General features: G+C 36.0%; 1 protein-coding gene across 1 annotated transcript in view; it reads right to left on the reverse strand.

Moving 5' to 3' along the window:
- LOC117328027 overlaps positions 1 to 19110 on the reverse strand; it is a 46919-nt gene that overhangs the window by 18528 nt on the left and 9281 nt on the right. The window contains exons 8-14 of the mRNA XM_033885350.1: positions 18691 to 18813; positions 14013 to 14107; positions 13431 to 13554; positions 12669 to 12746; positions 8111 to 9126; positions 7808 to 7907; positions 7056 to 7220 (exon numbers count right to left, since the gene is read on the reverse strand). Of these exons, the coding sequence (XP_033741241.1) occupies positions 7056 to 7220; positions 7808 to 7907; positions 8111 to 9126; positions 12669 to 12746; positions 13431 to 13554; positions 14013 to 14107; positions 18691 to 18813 (1701 nt within the window). The remainder of the gene's footprint in view (positions 1 to 7055; positions 7221 to 7807; positions 7908 to 8110; positions 9127 to 12668; positions 12747 to 13430; positions 13555 to 14012; positions 14108 to 18690; positions 18814 to 19110) is intronic.

The following is a 19110-nucleotide window of genomic DNA, read 5'->3' on the forward strand; positions in this document are numbered from 1 at the left end:
TTACAGCTCTGTAGGTAGCCTAAAACCTAACGTGTAAACTCGTATTGTTACATGTTAAATACGACTTTGGATAAATCCGTATCTGCATCAAACAGACCCTTATTAACCCATGTATCTAGGCTACCAATTTCTTTCTAAATTTGATCATTTAAATATGAAGAACACATTTGACAGTGAATTCAATTCAAATAATTATTTAAATAAATAAAGTAAAAAAATGTTAATTCAAAATCACCAATACTTTTTACAACAGCTTGCCTTATGTCGATAACTTAAAGTCTTGAATTTGAGTATCGGGACAGTAGGCCTAGCAGACGATTACATTATACTGTACGAGACACGTGTTCAATTAAATACCACTTGTGTAATAAGTCAGATTAGACCTTTAATCAGACCTTTCAAAACATACAAAGGCATTGAGAATATTGAATTGGCTATTGAATAGCATTACCGTATTGTTTGACACAGTCTAATTCCTCCTATTGTTCCGTGTTAGCGTGTATAACTAGAACTTTTTCAATGACAGCAACAGGAATACATACAAACTGAAATGCAGTGCAGTAGAACTAGAGTAGGCATGGCATGAGAATAGAAATCAATATAGATATAAATGCCGAGATATTTTTTCAATATCTGTCTTACCATGTCGATGCCGTCCCCCATGTCACCGTCCTTAGAGTGATCACACATGTGTATAAGCCATGGCGAGCAGCCGATCACAAATAGCCTACCCCACTGTTGACATCACGTGACATAACGACAACCAATGAAAAAAGTTTTTATTCGAGCTAGGTTAATCCGGCTTCCTTTTTGTTAAACGGCTATCTATTGCAGGACTCAGACCGCAGTAGACCAACCGGCTGTAGGCTTACCACAAGGGCATATACCGTAACTATGTTTCTGGGGGAGGTATTGTGTATTATAGACTTACTAGACCTATAGGCCTAAACATACAACACCCCTTAAAGAAATGACGTTAAAGTTTCTCATCAATAAGCTAAACCATCTTTTCAACGACAACGAGACTGATTCTGTGATTATTACATGCTTGTTAGACCTATACTTCAGTAAGTTATACAGTACTGTAACTGTAACTGTTAAACATTGTTACATGCCCCTGTGGACTGTACTTTGGCACAGTGCCTATGGCAAACCATGACACCAGATTTAGTTTGCATGATAAGAAATAGGAAATGCGGGGGAAATACTTTAAAAAAATATAAATAAATATATATATATATACAGTATATATCTAAATAAAGTATCTAAGTAAAGTATTCATTATGACTAGTTTTTCTACATTACCAATATTAGATCTAACAGAAATCATGAAATAATACCTTCATTTGAACAGCCTATAGTCATACACTTATGTAGTAAATATATGCCATTACAAAATGTAAAAGGGATATCATATGCCTAGAAACCGGTATAGTTTCCCATATAAAGGGATTCACATTATGTTTATATTCACTGGGAGTTCCAGTGGAAGCTAGAGATCTCCGATGGTTGTGAAAGGGGAGAGCAGAAACATAATATAATAATGTTTCTGGGGGGAGTGATTACTGTAGCCACTTAAGATCATGTAGGTGATTCACATGTTTTAAATAAAAAGTCCATTAAAACAATTGAAGTAATTAATTAACTCAGAGGAAAAACAGATTTTAATCATTTAGCTTCATCTTTTTTTACCTTCTTAACTCATCCATTCCTTACCAGGTATGAAATGAAAATTTAAACAAGAGGCTCAGAGGGCCTGTATCGTTCACCTGGTTGACTTGAACAAACATCAAAACAAGTGCAATCAATGATTGTGAAAGTTCTGACCGGCGGCAGCAATCACACTATGCATTCAATTTTTATGTATCTACATTGTATAAGCATGTCATTTTGAAATTGTACGTCACATAATATCACTCCTAGACCTCCAATGGATGCATAAACCAAATAAGAAGGGTGTGGACTTGCAAGCTTTCCAAAACTTACCCCCAAAATCTTTAAAGTGGGTTTTGGTGCCAAAACAAATTAAGTCCACAAAATGGTAAAATTCGAAAAAATCACAATTTTTTTCTGCATGATTTTGCCATAACATCATTACTAGACCTCTAATGAATGTATAAACCAAATTAGAAGGGCATGAGGTGTATACTTTTGGACTTAGAAGCTTTCCAAAAACTGATCCCAAAAACTTTAAAGTGGGGTGGTACGTTGACGCCAATGATACAGCATTAGCTCATGGTTACTCATAACCGGTGAGGTAATAATGTTCATGTTCAACTCGCCAAAAGCTTTATTTGTTGATGTCTAACAATGCTATACACCAGGTATGGGGTCTCAACTGCTTCAAAGACATAACTCGGAAACAAAACCCAGACTCAACATGATTGTGTTTAAGTCCCTTGGGGGAGGGGAAGACTCCTGGGTCTATTTTTACATCAGGATTGTATTCATCCCTTGATGCCCAGCAACGCTATTTATGGTTATGGGGTGGAATCCGAATGGTTTCAAAGATATAACAGAGGAATTCAGTCTTCAGGGGTGGGGAAAGAACCCAGGGCCTATTTTTACAACATGAATGCGTTTATTTTTTGATGACCAGCAATGGTTAGGGGGTGGGGATCTGAACATTTTCAAAAATAAAAGAAATCGTTTTTATATATACATGAATATATATGTATAGTAATATCACCGAATTGACCCCTTTTGGTCCAGTCCATTATTTCTATCAATTTGAATCTCAGTCACCTGAGGAATTATATTCCCATGTCATACATTGCTTAGTTGCAAGAAGAGATCGTTAATATTACCAAATTGACCTTTTTTGGCCCCACCCCTCCATTCTCTGGTAGGGTCAGCCCCATCATTTGTATACCAGGGTTCATGCGGATTATAACTAACCTAATTCAAGGCCTTTTCAAGGCTTTTTCAATGTCTTGATTAAATATCCAAGGCCCATTTTACACTCCATCTAAGTCATCTTGAGAGGGAACAAGAGAACAAAAAAGCAACTTATAACTATCCACTTGATCAAAATACAACTTGATATGGTGATTATTCTTATAAACATTTATTAAAACAGTAACGTTTTTAGGGAAGGTGTCATAGACAAAGTTGAATCAAAATGATTATTGGCCAGGGTTTCACTTATCCTAATGAAACCTTAATATTTAAGGATTTTCAAGGCTTTTCAAGGCCCACAATGAAATTCAAGGCTTTCTCAAGGCCCGTGCTAACCCTGTATACATTTGAATCCCAGCCACCTAGGGATGTTACCACTGAAATTTCAATGTCATATGCACTGCTTAGTTCCAGAGAAGAAGTCGTTAATATCAATATTGCAAAACACCCCTTTTGGCCCGCCCCTCAAGCCCCTAAGGGGTCAACCCCATCATTTGTATAAAACAAATGAGACATTTATTCTTGCCTTGAGAGCGAGAGGCACTTAAGTTCAAACTGTCCATATCTCTTGGGAATACATACTTTAGACATTTACATTCAAACTGTACAGTGTCAATAGCTCTGGTGAATAATGAAGACATAAGTGTTCAAACTGTCCATATCTCTAGGGAATACATACTTAAGACACTTAGGTTCAAACTGTCAATATCTCTAGGGAATCCTTACTTAAGACACTTAGGTTCAAACTGTCCATATCTCTAGGGAAAACATACTAAGACACTTAGGTTCAAACTGTCCATATCTCTAGGAAATACATACTAAGACACTTAGGTTCAAACTGTCAATATCTCTAGGGAATACATACTAAGACACTTAGGTTCAAACTGTCAATATCTCTAGGGAATCCTTACTTAAGACACTTAGGTTCAAACTGTCCATATCTCTAGGGAATACATACTAAGACACTTAGGTGCAAACTGTCTATATCTCTAGGGAATACTTACTTAAGACACTTAGGTTCAAACTGTCCATATCTCTAAGGAATACATACTAAGACACTTATGTTCAAACTGTCCATATCTCTAGGGAATACTTAAGACACTTGGGTTCAAACTGTCCATATCTCTAGGGAATACATACTAAGACACTTAGGTTCAAACTGTCCATATCTCTGGGAATACATACTAAGACACTTAGGTTCAAACTGTCCATATCTCTGGGAATACATACTAAGACACTTAGGTTCAAACTGTCCATATCTCTAGGGAATACATACTAAGACACTTAGGCTCAAACTGTCCATATCTCTGGGAATACATACTAAGACACTTAGGTTCAAACTGTCCATATCTCTAGGGAATACATACTAAGACACTTAGGTTCAAACTGTCCATATCTCTGGGAATACATACTAAGACACTTAGGTTCAAACTGTCCATATCTCTAGGGAATACATACTAAGACACTTAGGTTCAAACTGTCCATATCTCTAAGGAATACTGAAGACGATATAATTTTCAAACCTGATAATGTTGAGGATACAAGTGTCTTATATTTGTATGGGTATAGCAATATTCAGTTTAATACTGTAAAAGTGGATATTTTGAAATTTTAGCTTAGTCAGCTTCCAAACTGTTCGCGAGGTGGGTATTTATATTTCCGCGCTGCGATGTCATTGGGCTTGTACATCAAGTAAGTTTTTTTCGGCAAGCCCCATCAATCGTCCCAGTAAAAATACCAAGACTTTGATCAACAGGCACGTTTAAGTTAATGGGTTGTATGTGTGATCATTGCTAAATACACCACGCACGAGACAGCTGATTGCAACTTTAGGCCCTGAAAATGTATAAATAACATGCAATATCAGTGCGATATGCAGAGACTCAACATTTACGTTTCTAATACATAAGTTTATCTTTTGTGTCACAAATGAAACGTGTGCTGTGTTGGGGCCTATATACATGTAGCTACAAAATGGCAGAGCACCTCCGCGATTAATCTGTACAGTAATGTAGTAACGATCATAATCATCACGAAATGAAGAAAGTTCAGTGATAAATCAACATTGAATAAGATAAAATACTATCATTATACTCATTACTCAAATTAGTATAGCTATGCATGTCTCATGACCGACTATGACAACTTTAAATGGACGATATGGTGCTTGAATGTCGACATGGTATGCTTTAGTTTATTGCATTTAGTTTATTTGGTGGAAATATTTGAGTGTCAATATTTTCACATGTTATTATGTTTGTGTGTGGATATTTTCGCGGAGTTTTAATGATCGCGAAATAAGCAAAAATGTAAACGCCACGATCATTTCCACTTTTACAGTAAGCTATTGTTTAGAACACAAGCTGAAAGATAACATCCGAGCCCCACTCGATTTGCACTCTTCTCCTTCTAGAATATATCTTCCGGTGACTTGATTTGTAGCTCTTCTGCTTCTGGAAGATCTTCTACCTCTTCTGTCTTGAAGCTGGATGATTTATCTTCCAAGATGGCGGCGACCATGTTTTAAGTGTGCGAGTGATGAGTTTCACTAGAGAAGGATTTATAACACATACATGCATGTGTTTGTGTCCTAGTGTTTGAGAAAACTTAAAAACTTGTTTATTTTGGGTTATATTCTCCCGGTTTACTCGATTTACATATAATGGAATGCGATCTTCTTAGAAGGCTTCTCTTCTGAGAAGAGTGCAAATCAAGTGGGGCTCAGAGCATAAAGACAAGACACCATATAATACTTTTTTCTTTCTAATACTTCCAAACATGGTAGTAGTACACTAATTGTATGTTGAAAACTGTACTGGGTTCATCTGACTTCAATCTAACCACTAGTTTATTCAGTTACTCACAGTTAGTTACCTTGATTCACAAACTACAAGGTGGCTGTCTTAAAAACAAAAATGCTAAAACACAAAAAATCTCAATAAGTCCTCACTTCTCCACAAAACTATAACAAAACAATTCTGTTAACAAAGTGGAATTGTTTCATAGGGTAAGCTTCTTCATTTATTGAATAATTCGAGCTAATTGAAATGGATCATTTATCAAAATCTCTATTTTTGTCATGTTCATATTTGTATGCATTAACATTCACCAATGTATCAAATGCAATTGCTATAATGCTTATAATTTCTGAGAAACTTGTTAAATAGTACTTCTTAATGTTAGCATTGATATGGACCCTGACAGGAAAACAACAGCTTAGTCACTCCACTCCTTCTCCAGAGTGAAACCAGAATATCCAAATATCACAAATATGAAGAAGATAATTCAGCAAATTAGTCACCCACTGGATGTGGAAGATGATGAATTCATGTAGAAATAATTGTAGACAATGAAAAATAAAAAATATAAATCAGCTTGACCTACTTTTGGTAAAAACACTGCCTCTCCTAGGTAGCAGTGTACAGTAAAAATGCTCAATTCTGAAAAATATGGCATGTTTTAGATATGTAAACATTGCCAGTTAACCCTACATATTACCTGTAATAAAGTATATATATTTGTAATCTATACAACATTTGCAATTTTAATACAGCTCTGAAGGATAAGTAAACTTATTTTTTCTATGTTTTTCATACCTGTGAATACAGGTCAAAGGTCAAATGTTCGGAAGAGTGAGTAGATCAGCGTGACCTAGTTTTGGTACATGACACACTGCCTCTCCTATGTGAACCCATACCCATGTATAACTTCCAGTGAGCAGAGTGTATGTGACAGAGCCTGTATGAACAAGATTAAGTTAGTGAAAGTGTGGAAAGATGGACAGACAGACACAAAAGTTGACAGTTCCCCCCTTCTCAGTTCATGGTGGGTACTAATGAGGCAGCGACCTATCCCATAATCTCGCAGGCTAGTTGCTTCATATAAGCACAAATATTGTTGACACATATTCAGTATTTCATTGAAAAATATTTCACTTTAGATTTTTATTCAATAAAGAATCACCATCACAAGCAATATGCATTGCAGGGTAATGTTTTCATTCAATGAATGTTTGCTTTCTTTTTAGCTTTTTGTTTTTTTGCAGTGGCTTTTTTAAAGTTTTTCTTTTTGTTGTCACTGTTGTGTGCATCATCAGTATCATTAAATGCCATGTCTGCCTTCCTCTTGGTCTTAGTCATTCTCTGGTTTTTGGAGACTTCGGCCATATCAATGGGATCGATGACAGAACCAAGCTTGGTGATGACCTTTGGTTTGATGAGGTCCTTGAAGGTCGTTTCTGGATTCCAGGTGTTGCCAACTGGTGCTCGGACGCTCTGTTCAAACTGCTGTACATTTGCATATGGAAATGGTAATTTTGACACCTGAAATTTTGAACAATTAGCGAACTGAGGGATCAAGGTAAAAGCTAGCTCTGCCCACTTCTCACATGATATACTAATATGTGGGCTGGGTAATTCACATATGGTCTCAACAAAAATGTTTGTTTGGGTAGTTATGATAGGTAAAACCCTTCTAAAACTAATTGAAAAGCTCAGAAATATGAGATTTTCTCACAATGTCCAAGGGTAATTGTTGCATCCTCAGTCACGTCTTATTACCTGGTAAAATTAATACTGTCCCTGATCTTTATAACTGTTTTCACATTCAATGGAAATGCTTGTATGTTTTAATACTCCACTTATGGGCATATAGATCCGTGGAATATAATGAACTGAACTATTAACAAAATCCAAATATTCATCAAATTCATGTATTATATAAAAGCTATAAAAAGTAGTTGTACATTCTCAATAATAGTTATAAACAATGATGACAATATAAATATATTAAATCAAATGTACTGAAGAGTCTCCATTATTAACATATTATTGTCATTTTGAAGTTTGAGGAGAACCAATTTGATCCCAGTAAGTTTTATTTATTGCTAATTTATGTTTTTAATTTATACCTGGTGTTTCCTCATGGATTCATCTTTTAGCTCACTGATGATGACATTTCCCAATAGACTGTCCTTCCTAGGAATGGCTGGACCAGCATTGATAATGAATCTGAACCAAAAACATTACATTAGATATTAATTCATCAAAGCAGTATATTTTGGATATCTTTTATGCAAATCAAGTCAAAAATAGTTTTTAAATATGATTTTCAAATATGATGAACTAAATGAAATTCAGTCTACATAACGAGATAAAAAATACAACATTAATTGCTTTCATCCTTCAACAATAGTTCAATTTGACAGACTTACTTTTTTTTCTTGCGCTTTGACATTTGAAGACCTGTCCCTCCCCACTCGCCCCAGCCAGGCAGCGTTAAATCTATGTTCTTGGGGTTATCCCGGTCTACAATTCCCTTCTTTTCTTTAGTGAACTCTTCAATAACATCGTCATTCTCAAAGGCTTGAGCAATTGTTAACCTCTGTTGTTCATCGGCATCTAAATCATCGTCTTCCTCGTCATTTCCTGTAACCACATCTGGTGTTTTAATATTTGAAAGCTTTGATTCCAATGTGAAAAGTTTCTTTGGATCGACCTGAACCTCTGTACTCTTGTCTTTACTCTGCCTTGAAATCTCTCTAGTACTGTTTTTATTATTACTTGTTTTATTTTGGTCCATTTCCTCTTTGTCAAGCAATCCATCTTCAATGTCTTCCAAGGTCTGTTTCCTTGTTAGGGTTTCAGTTATTAAATCATCATCTTCCTCTTCCTCCAATTCTTCTGTCACATCTTTGGAAGGCTTGATTATTTTCAATTGATCTTTTTCTGTTCCAGATTTGTTTTGCTTACTTTTTTGCTTTTTTGCTTTCTTCTTTGCCTGCTTTTTATCTTCTTTTGCTTTGACATTTGACTGAAGTTGACTGTTTTCTTTTTTAACATTGACATTTGGTGATTTGAAGATTTTTTCAATCTCATCTATATTAGCATCTTCATTAGTTTGTGACTCTGATTCTGCCATACTGACTGGAAGCTCTGATTGGTCCTGTTGACTGACTGGAAGCTCTGATTGGTCCTGTTGACTATCTGTACTAACTATTGCTACTGGTTTCTCAAATCCTGTTGTTTGAGGATGTTTAGATCCTACAGACATCCATGGATTTTTCTGTGGCATATTCCTGTCTCCACTCATTTCACTTTCCATCATGGCTCTCTCGTCTTCACTGTCCATAGAAACACCTCCGTCTGAGTCACTCTCACCAGTTTCTGTGATCATTTTTTTGGTTAGGTCCCGACTCTTTTGCAGCATGTCCTGGACAGACTGACGAGCCTGGAAAAACAACAAGGTTAAAGATCAGTGCATGATACCACAATATTTATATAGAGGAACAATAGTTATTTAACACTTATGTACATACTTAACACATTTTTTTACATTTAGAGGGGAATAAGAACATATGGATAACAGCTCTCATGTGTGAAGACACAAATTGTCTTGGGGGGCTGTCCCCAGGGTTCCCAAACCCTTGCAGTCGGTACATCTTTACTGGAGGAACAATTTTCAACTGTTACAAAAAAAACAACAACAACAAAAAAACACAAATAGCAAACAAGAGGCCATGGGCCTGTATGGTCACCTGACTAGTTCTGAAATATCTCGGCCAATTCGACTCTTTTTGGCCCCACCCATCATTCCTCAGGGTTAGTCAGGCCAACATGTACATATTATCAAACTGCCACCCAATACTGATATTTGAACCAAGTTTGAAAGAATTCCAATAGATATTCAAAAAATGATAGTCAAAAATGTGATGTCCCTATATAAACTATAGTAAAGTTACCCCTCCGTAGAGGCAAAAATAAGAACCATACTCTTAAGGTCATAAAATTCAAAATTTTGGTAAAACATGTGCATCTTAAGACATTTCATCTATGAGTGTAAATGTATTTGATTCTACCATATTTGGGTCTTGAGAAATTTTTTGAAATTTAAGTCAATTTAACCCCTTTTGTCCTGATCCTCAACCCTCTGGTGGCTGGAGACAATATAATTCACAATTTTGGTTGACTTTTGACCATGTTGTCAAAATCAGTTCAGGAGTTCTACGTTGAAGTAAAAAATGTAAATTGATGGATTACAAAAGGTGACTTGAAAAGGTCACCTGAGACTTTATATTAGCTGACGTAAAAAGCCTAAAAAAAAAAACCCAAAAAAAAACCCCCAAAAACCCAATGTGCCTCTTCTATTACTTCTTGTAACCTCTAGATCTACATTGCAATTAAACCTCAATATCCCCCTCTTCAAAGAAATACACGTATCAGTCAATGAGAGTCCCTAACTAGCTCAACGTTAAATTATTTCTACTACTGATTTTATTCATGACATGATTTTCACACATCTGCAAGCAATAACAACAATGTTTAGTGATATTTCAATTTGTCTCATATACATTGTACATCCTTTTTGATTATTTAGAAGAAACAACATAGGCTCCCTGAGTTGTAGATAGACTTTGGTACATTTTGATTATATTCAAAAGAAAATAACAGATGCTCTCCGAGTTGTAGATAGACTTTGGTACATTTTGATCATATTTTAAAAGAAAATAACATATGCTCTCTGAGTTGTAGATAGACTTTCAGTACTTTTTGATTATATTCAAAAGAAAATAACAGATGCTCTCCGAGTTGTAGATAGACTTTGGTACATTTTGATTATATTCAAAAGAAAATAACAGATGCTCTCCGAGTTGTAGATAGACTTTGGTACATTTTGATTATATTTCAAAAGAAAATAACATATGCTCTCCGAGTTGTAGATAGACTTTGGTACATTTTGATTATATTTAAAAGAAAATATCATATGCTCTCCTGAGTTGTAGATAGACTTTAGTACATTTTTGATTATATTCAAAAGAAAATAACAGATGCTCTCCGAGTTGTAGATAGACTTTGGTACATTTTGATCATATTTAAAAGAAAATAACAGATGCTCTCCGAGTTGTAGATAGACTTTGGTACATTTTGATTATATTCAAAAGAAAATAACAGATGCTCTCCGAGTTGTAGATAGACTTTGGTACATTTTGATTATATTTCAAAAGAAAATAACAGATGCTCTCTGAGTTGTAGATAGACTCTGGTAGTCTTTTAAATTTTTGTAACAATCCTAGCTACTGTATTTAATTTTCTGTTATCATTTATCAAATGACTTATGAAGGCCAAAAGGTTGTCAACTATGACCTAAATCTGGTACACAATACACTGTCTTCCAAGATGTACTAACAAACATGTCTTGGAGACCAGACACAGTATTGGAAATAATCCCCAGAATTCATTGCCGGTGGAATGGATGGATGCAACTTTTCATAAATATTATCAAAGAAGGGATATAATGATGTATGGATAGACATCATGATTATTACTTACCCCTCTTTATAAAGTTTAAACATATTTGTACTCAATTCTCCTTTGACAATAATGGGTACCTCTGGACAATCCAACCGTCTTAGGGATTCATTATTCTAACATATTATTGCACAAAGTACTATATTGTGATACAGTTGGTACTTGTACCAAACTTTATATATACATGTACAGTCCAACCTGTCCAAAAGACCCCTCAAAGGAGATACCAACAAGAGGCCCAGATGGCCTGTATCGCTCAACTGGATATTTCAGTAACCAGAGCAAAAATATTTTAAGTTACATTGCAATCATTTTTCTACCTTTTTTTTATGAATCTTCCAACTATGATTTAAACCAAACACAGACCAAATCCAGTTGTTCTCCAAGAAGAATGAATATTTTATTTGTTTTTTTTTTGCAACAATTCCCTTATAAGGCCCCCTCACTCCAGCCCCCAAGGGACCAAACACTCCATTTATACAACATTAGATCTCCTTTGCCCAATAATGCTTAAAACTAAATTTCATCAAAATTAATTTAGTCATTCAGGAATAGTAGGGATTTTAAGGATTAACCTCAATTTCCCCTATTGGATCCCGCCCCTCTGGCCTCGGAGAACGTCAGAGTCACCATTTACTCAAAATCTGTTCCCCTTCCCCCAAGGATGTTTCTGACCCAATTTGGTTCAAATCTATTCAGTACTTTATGACTAGTAGCGATTTAAAGGACTTACCTCTATTTCCGCTATTGGGCCCCACCTTTCTTATCCCAGGGGGTTCAGAGTCAACATTTATGCAAAATCTGTTACCCTTCCCCAAAGTAAGTTTCTGACCAACTTTGGTTCAAATCCATACAGTACTTTGTGATGACTAGTGATGTCACAGCTACCATTTATGCAAAATCTGTTTCACTTCCCCAAGGATGTTTCTGACCAAATTTGGTTCAAATCTATTCAGGTCTTTTTGAGTAGTAGTGATTTGAAGGAAATGTTGACAGATGACGCGCCATGGCATTTGCTAATCGGCCCTTAGGGGCAGGTGAGCTAAAAATGGTCTTTATAGACAGGTCAAGATTTTCGTGCCAATAAGCTGATTTAGACCCGTCAAAGTCCCTTGACATATGATTATATGTATTACAGGTATTATATGTACATGTTCAGTACATATGTAAATTTATGCAATGATATCAATAATGTACACAATGTATTTTTCATTATTTTTAAATTAAGGTTAAAATTTTCAATTTACATGAGGCCTATAAGTCTTAGATCAGGTATATATATGGAAGGGCTTATAACCGGACATGGACTTACGTTAGATCTCAATAACATACGGAAGACTCAGTTTATAAAGTAAACATCTGATTTCAGACTAATTTTAGAAATAGTCAGAAACTGATAACTCTATGACACTTCCTTTCAACTGTTTTCAAGTTTTTATTAGGATGACTCTATGATATATTTACCTTGTCATCGTACTTGGCATATATCATTTGCTTCTTGGCATATTTGCTTCCACCTCGGTGCTTCAGGTTCATCCTTTCCTACAACAAATTAAGGAACTTGTTACATAGTTATGATAGTACTAAAATATAACTGCAATATCTTAGGCAAGAGCAGAACATAACTGCTTAATGGAAAGGCTTGCTTTCCAAGGCATGTTCAGACTTACTGAGGTGAAATACTTTTCAGGAAAAATAATCATTTCAGCACAAAATATTTAGTTATGGAAATCAGAATCTATTTGATGATTCAGAATAAATTCCAATGTATACTAAATTGTGGTTTAGATGTACAGACTAAGAGGATCTTACTTAAGTGTTTATGTAATATGGAATTTACTTAATTCTTCAAAACAAGTTCAATTAGCTTTAATCAATCAAATTGTTTTTCTAGTAAAATAATTTCATATTACATTGACATGAGATTTTATTCCTTCACATATTATGAGAAATTGAAGGGAAACTCTCACATTATTTCCCCTGGCAAACTTTGAATCAAGACTGTTTTTCACTACTGAGACGATCATATATGGTGCAACTAATTAATGACAGCACAATATTATTACGCATCCATATCATTATATATGTGACATACACTTATGACAAATTAGAACAGATCAATTATGTGATAAAAATAGACTATTGGACAGAAGATTGAAAATGTACCATCCCATGTATTAACAATGTTTGCTCTAAATATTCCAGATGTGTTTATATCCTGTATACCTGTATACGCTGCTTGTTGATATCATCAATTTTTTCCTGGTAACCATCTGGGTCATTTTTTTCCAGCTCATCAAGTGCCTTCTTCTCATGTTTCAACTTCTCCTTCCTCAAAACTTTGTGATACCTGTAATATGAGAATTTGAAGATCCATAGTGATAATCTTGATTTATAATAGATGCATTTCTTTCTTTCAGCACTGATAGCATATGATCTATCAGATCTCCACTCACGTCTATAACATTGGGTTATTTCCCATATAATTTACTATTATTGTTACTCAGTGACACTAACCTAGGACATACATAAACTTGTATGAAGAGTTCTCATACTTGACTGCTGGGCGCGTGATCAAAATTCATCCAAAAACAAGGTAGTTAGCTATATAAAGTGTGATGGCGATTTCCCTGATCTTGTTATCTGGACTGGATCAGGGGAAACAACTCGAACTGTTGATGATAATTACTCTCAACACTTCTGACATGTCTATTAAATCCACTGTATTTGACATAGTAACCCACAGCTAAGGGGAGGGACCTTACAGACAGTATCATAATATTTTGGGGAGTGACTGTGGTTACCTACTTTTTACTTTTTATCTTTTTCTGCCAGCGGGCTTTTGACTCCTTGTAGGAGAGAAGTGCCCTGTGTTTTTGCAGCTCTGCTCTTCTCTCTTTGGCCTGAATGATGAAAGACATTCATATCTAAGACAATTTCATTAAATTGACAATGAAATGCTATATGCTGGTTGTAAGCAACTACTTTTATTTTGCCTATATATTAACCATACAATAGAAGCAATCTCCGCAATGTACCACTTATTCACAGGACTTGGCATAAATTAACAACCCACAGTCCATATACATTAGTGTTCCATATGTATCTACATGTCTCCTCCACATAAGTATCTCATGTATTTACATGTCTCCTCCACATAAGTATCCCAAGTATCTAGATGTCTCCTCCACATAAGTATCACATGTATCTACATGTCTCCTCCACATAAGTATCCCAAGTATCTACATGTCTCCTCTAAGTATCTCATGTATCTACATGTCTCCTCCACATAAGTATCTCATGTATTTACATGTCTCCTCCACATAAGTATCTCGTGTATCTACATGTACATGTCTCCTCCACATAAGTATCTCATGTATCTACATGTCTCCTCCACATAAGTATCCCATATGTATCTACATGTCTCCTCCACATAAGTATCCCATATGTATCTACATGTCTCCTCCACATAAGTATCCCATATGTATCTACATGTCTCCTCCACATAAGTATCTCATGTATCTACATGTCTCCTCCACATAAGTATCCCAGGTATCTACATGTCTCCTCCACATAAGTATCCCAAGTATCTACATGTCTCCTCCACATAAGTATCCCAAGTATCTACATGTCTCCTCCACATAAGTATCCCAAGTATCTACATGTCTCCTCCACATAAGTATCCCATGTATCTACATGTCTCCTCCACATAAGTATCCCATGTATCTATATGTCTCCTCCACATAAGTATCCCATATGTATCTACATGTCTCCTCCACATAAGTATCCCATGTATTTACATGTCTCCTCCACATAAGTATCCCATATGTATCTACATGTCTCCTCCACATAAGTATCCCAAGTATCTACATGTCTCCTCCACATAAGTATCCCATGTATCTACATGTCTCCTCCACATAAGTATCCCAAGTATCTACATGTCTCCTCCACATAAGTATCCCATGTATCTATATGTCTCCTCCACATAAGTATCTCATGTATCTACATGTCTCCTCCACATAAGTATCTCATGTATCTACATGTCTCCTCCACATAAGTATCCCATATGTATCTACATGTCTCCTCCACATAAGTATCACATATATTTACATGTCTCCTCCACATAAGTATCCCATGTATCTACATGTCTCCTCCACATAAGTATCCCATGTATCTACATGTCTCCTCCACATAAGTATCACATATATTTACATGTCTCCTCCACATAAGTATCCCATGTATCTACATGTCTCCTCCACATAAGTATCACATGTATCTACATGTCTCCTCCACATAAGTATCCCATATGTATCTACATGTCTCCTCCACATAAGTATCACATATGTATCTACATGTCTCCTCCACATAAGTATCCCATATGTATCTACATGTCTCCTCCACATAAGTATCCCAAGTATCTACATGTCTCCTCCACATAAGTATCCCATATATCTACATGTCTCCTCCACATAAGTATCCCATATGTATCTACATGTCTCCTCCACATAAGTATCCCATGTATCTACATGTCTCCTCCACATAAGTATCTCATGTATTTACATGTCTCCTCCACATAAGTATCTCATGTATCTACATGTCTCCTCCACATAAGTATCCCATATGTATCTACATGTCTCCTCCACATAAGTATCCCATATGTATCTACATGTCTCCTCCACATAAGTATCCCATATGTATCTACATGTCTCCTCCACATAAGTATCCCATATGTATCTACATGTCTCCTCCACATAAGTATCCCATGTATCTACATGTCTCCTCCACATAAGTATCCCATGTATCTACATGTCTCCTCCACATAAGTATCCCATATGTATCTACATGTCTCCTCCACATAAGTATCTCATATGTATCTACATGTCTCCTCCACATAAGTATGTAATATGTATCTACATGTCTCCTCCACATAAGTATCCCATGTATCTACATGTCTCCTCCACATAAGTATCCCATATGTATCTACATGTCTCCTCCACATAAGTATCCCATATATCTACATGTCTCCTCCACATAAGTATCCCATGTATTTACATGTCTCCTCCACATAAGTATCCCATATGTATCTACATGTCTCCTCCACATAAGTATCCCATATATCTACATGTCTCCTCCACATAAGTATCCCATGTATCTACATGTCTCCTCCACATAAGTATCTCATGTATCTACATGTCTCCTCCACATAAGTATCAAATGTATCTACATGTCTCCTCCACATAAGTATCCCAAGTATCTACATGTCTCCTCCACATAAGTATCCCATATGTATCTACATGTCTCCTCCACATAAGTATCCTATATGTATCTACATGTCTCCTCCACATAAGTATCCCAAGTATCTACATGTCTCCTCCACATAAGTATCCCAAGTATCTACATGTCTCCTCCACATAAGTATCTCATGTATCTACATGTCTCCTCCACATAAGTATCCCAAGTATCTACATGTCTCCTCCACATAAGTATCCCATATGTATCTACATGTCTCCTCCACATAAGTATCCCAAGTATCTACATGTCTCCTCCACATAAGTATCTCATGTATCTACATGTCTCCTCCACATAAGTATCCCATATGTATCTACATGTCTCCTCCACATAAGTATCCCATGTATCTACATGTCTCCTCCACATAAGTATCCCATATGTATCTACATGTCTCCTCCACATAAGTATCCCATGTATCTACATGTCTCCTCCACATAAGTATCTCATGTATCTACATGTCTCCTCCACATAAGTATCCCATGTATCTACATGTCTCCTCCACATAAGTATCCCATGTATCTACATGTCTCCTCCACATAAGTATCTCCATGTATCTACATGTCTCCTCCACATAAGTATCCCATATGTATCTACATGTCTCCTCCACATAAGTATCTCATGTATCTACATGTCTCCTCCACATAAGTATCCCATGTATCTACATGTCTCCTCCACATAAGTATCCCATGTATCTACATGTCTCCTCCACATAAGTATCCCATATGTATCTACATGTCTCCTCCACATAAGTATCCCATATGTATCTACATGTCTCCTCCACATAAGTATCTCATGTATCTACATGTCTCCTCCACATAAGTATCCCATATGTATCTACATGTCTCCTCCACATAAGTATCCCATATGTATCTACATGTCTCCTCCACATAAGTATCCCATATGTATCTACATGTCTCCTCCACATAAGTATCTCATGTATCTACATGTCTCCTCCACATAAGTATCTCATGTATCTACATGTCTCCTCCACATAAGTATCCCATATGTATCTACATGTCTCCTCCACATAAGTATCTCATGTATCTACATGTCTCCTCCACATAAGTATCTCATGTATCTACATGTCTCCTCCACATAAGTATCCCATATGTATCTACATGTCTCCTCCACATAAGTATCCCATATGTATCTACATGTCTCCTCCACATAAGTATCCCATATGTATCTACATGTCTCCTCCACATAAGTATCCCATGTATCTACATGTCTCCTCCACATAAGTATCTCATGTATCTACATGTCTCCTCCACATAAGTATCTCATGTATCTACATGTCTCCTCCACATAAGTATCTCATGTATCTACATGTCTCCTCCACATAAGTATCCCATATGTATCTACATGTCTCCTCCACATAAGTATCCCATATGTATCTACATGTCTCCTCCACATAAGTATCCCATGTATCTACATGTCTCCTCCACATAAGTATCACATATATCTACATGTCTCCTCCACATAAGTATCCCATATGTATCTACATGTCTCCTCCACATAAGTATCCCAATGTATCTACATGTCTCCTCCACATAAGTATCCCATATGTATCTACATGTCTCCTCCACATAAGTATCCCATATGTATCTATATGTCTCCTCCACATAAGTATCACATATATCTACATGTCTCCTCCACATAAGTATCACATATGTATCTACATGTCCCCTCCACATAAGTATCTCATGTATTTACATGTCTCATCCACATAAGTATCTCATGTATCTACATGTCTCCTCCACATAAGTATCTCATGTATCTACATGTCTCCTCCACATAAGTATCCCATATGTATCTACATGTCTCCTCCACATAAGTATCACATATATTTACATGTCTCCTCCACATATGTATCCCATGTATCTACATGTCTCCTCCACATAAGTATCTCATGTATCTACATGTCTCCTCCACATAAGTATCTCATGTATCTACATGTCTCCACATAAGTATCCCATATGTATCTACATGTCTCCTCCACATAAGTATCTCATGTATCTACATGTCTCCTCCACATAAGTTCATAAGGTAATCTTGGAGTATTATCCCATAAAGATAACTATATATACCATTCATTTACTTGTTTTACCAATAAACTTATGAAACTGAATCATGTATTCAAACAGGTTAATTCACCCACCTCAGGAAAATATAAGGTATTCATTCAATGTACACTAACCTCCTCAATACTCATAGCTTGTAGAGCTTTCTCTTCAGCTTTCGTCAATTCCTTATTTTTAGTTGGGATGTTTGGACTACCCTGAAGTAATGCAGCCACTTCCATCTCTAAAGGGGTTCTGGGCTGAAACAATAACATCAGCATTTAACATCACAGTAATATGATATTACAAGTATCATTTAAGAAAAAATTCTAGATAGATCTTGAGTTGAAGTACAACATACAGCATATTATATATAGGGTCATGTTATATTGATCTGAAGATAGAGGCAGCAATCTAATCCTATTATATCCTTTGCAATAAAGAAATCCAAGGTCATATTAGTAGTTTTTCCAATTCCAGGTTTAAAATTCAACAAGAGGCCCAGTTGATTTGAAATATTTCAGTTAATTAAAATGACCCTTTTTGGCCCCACCCAT

Source organism: Pecten maximus, chromosome 5, assembly GCF_902652985.1.
Source record: "Pecten maximus chromosome 5, xPecMax1.1, whole genome shotgun sequence".
NCBI classification, from domain to species: domain Eukaryota; kingdom Metazoa; phylum Mollusca; class Bivalvia; order Pectinida; family Pectinidae; genus Pecten; species Pecten maximus.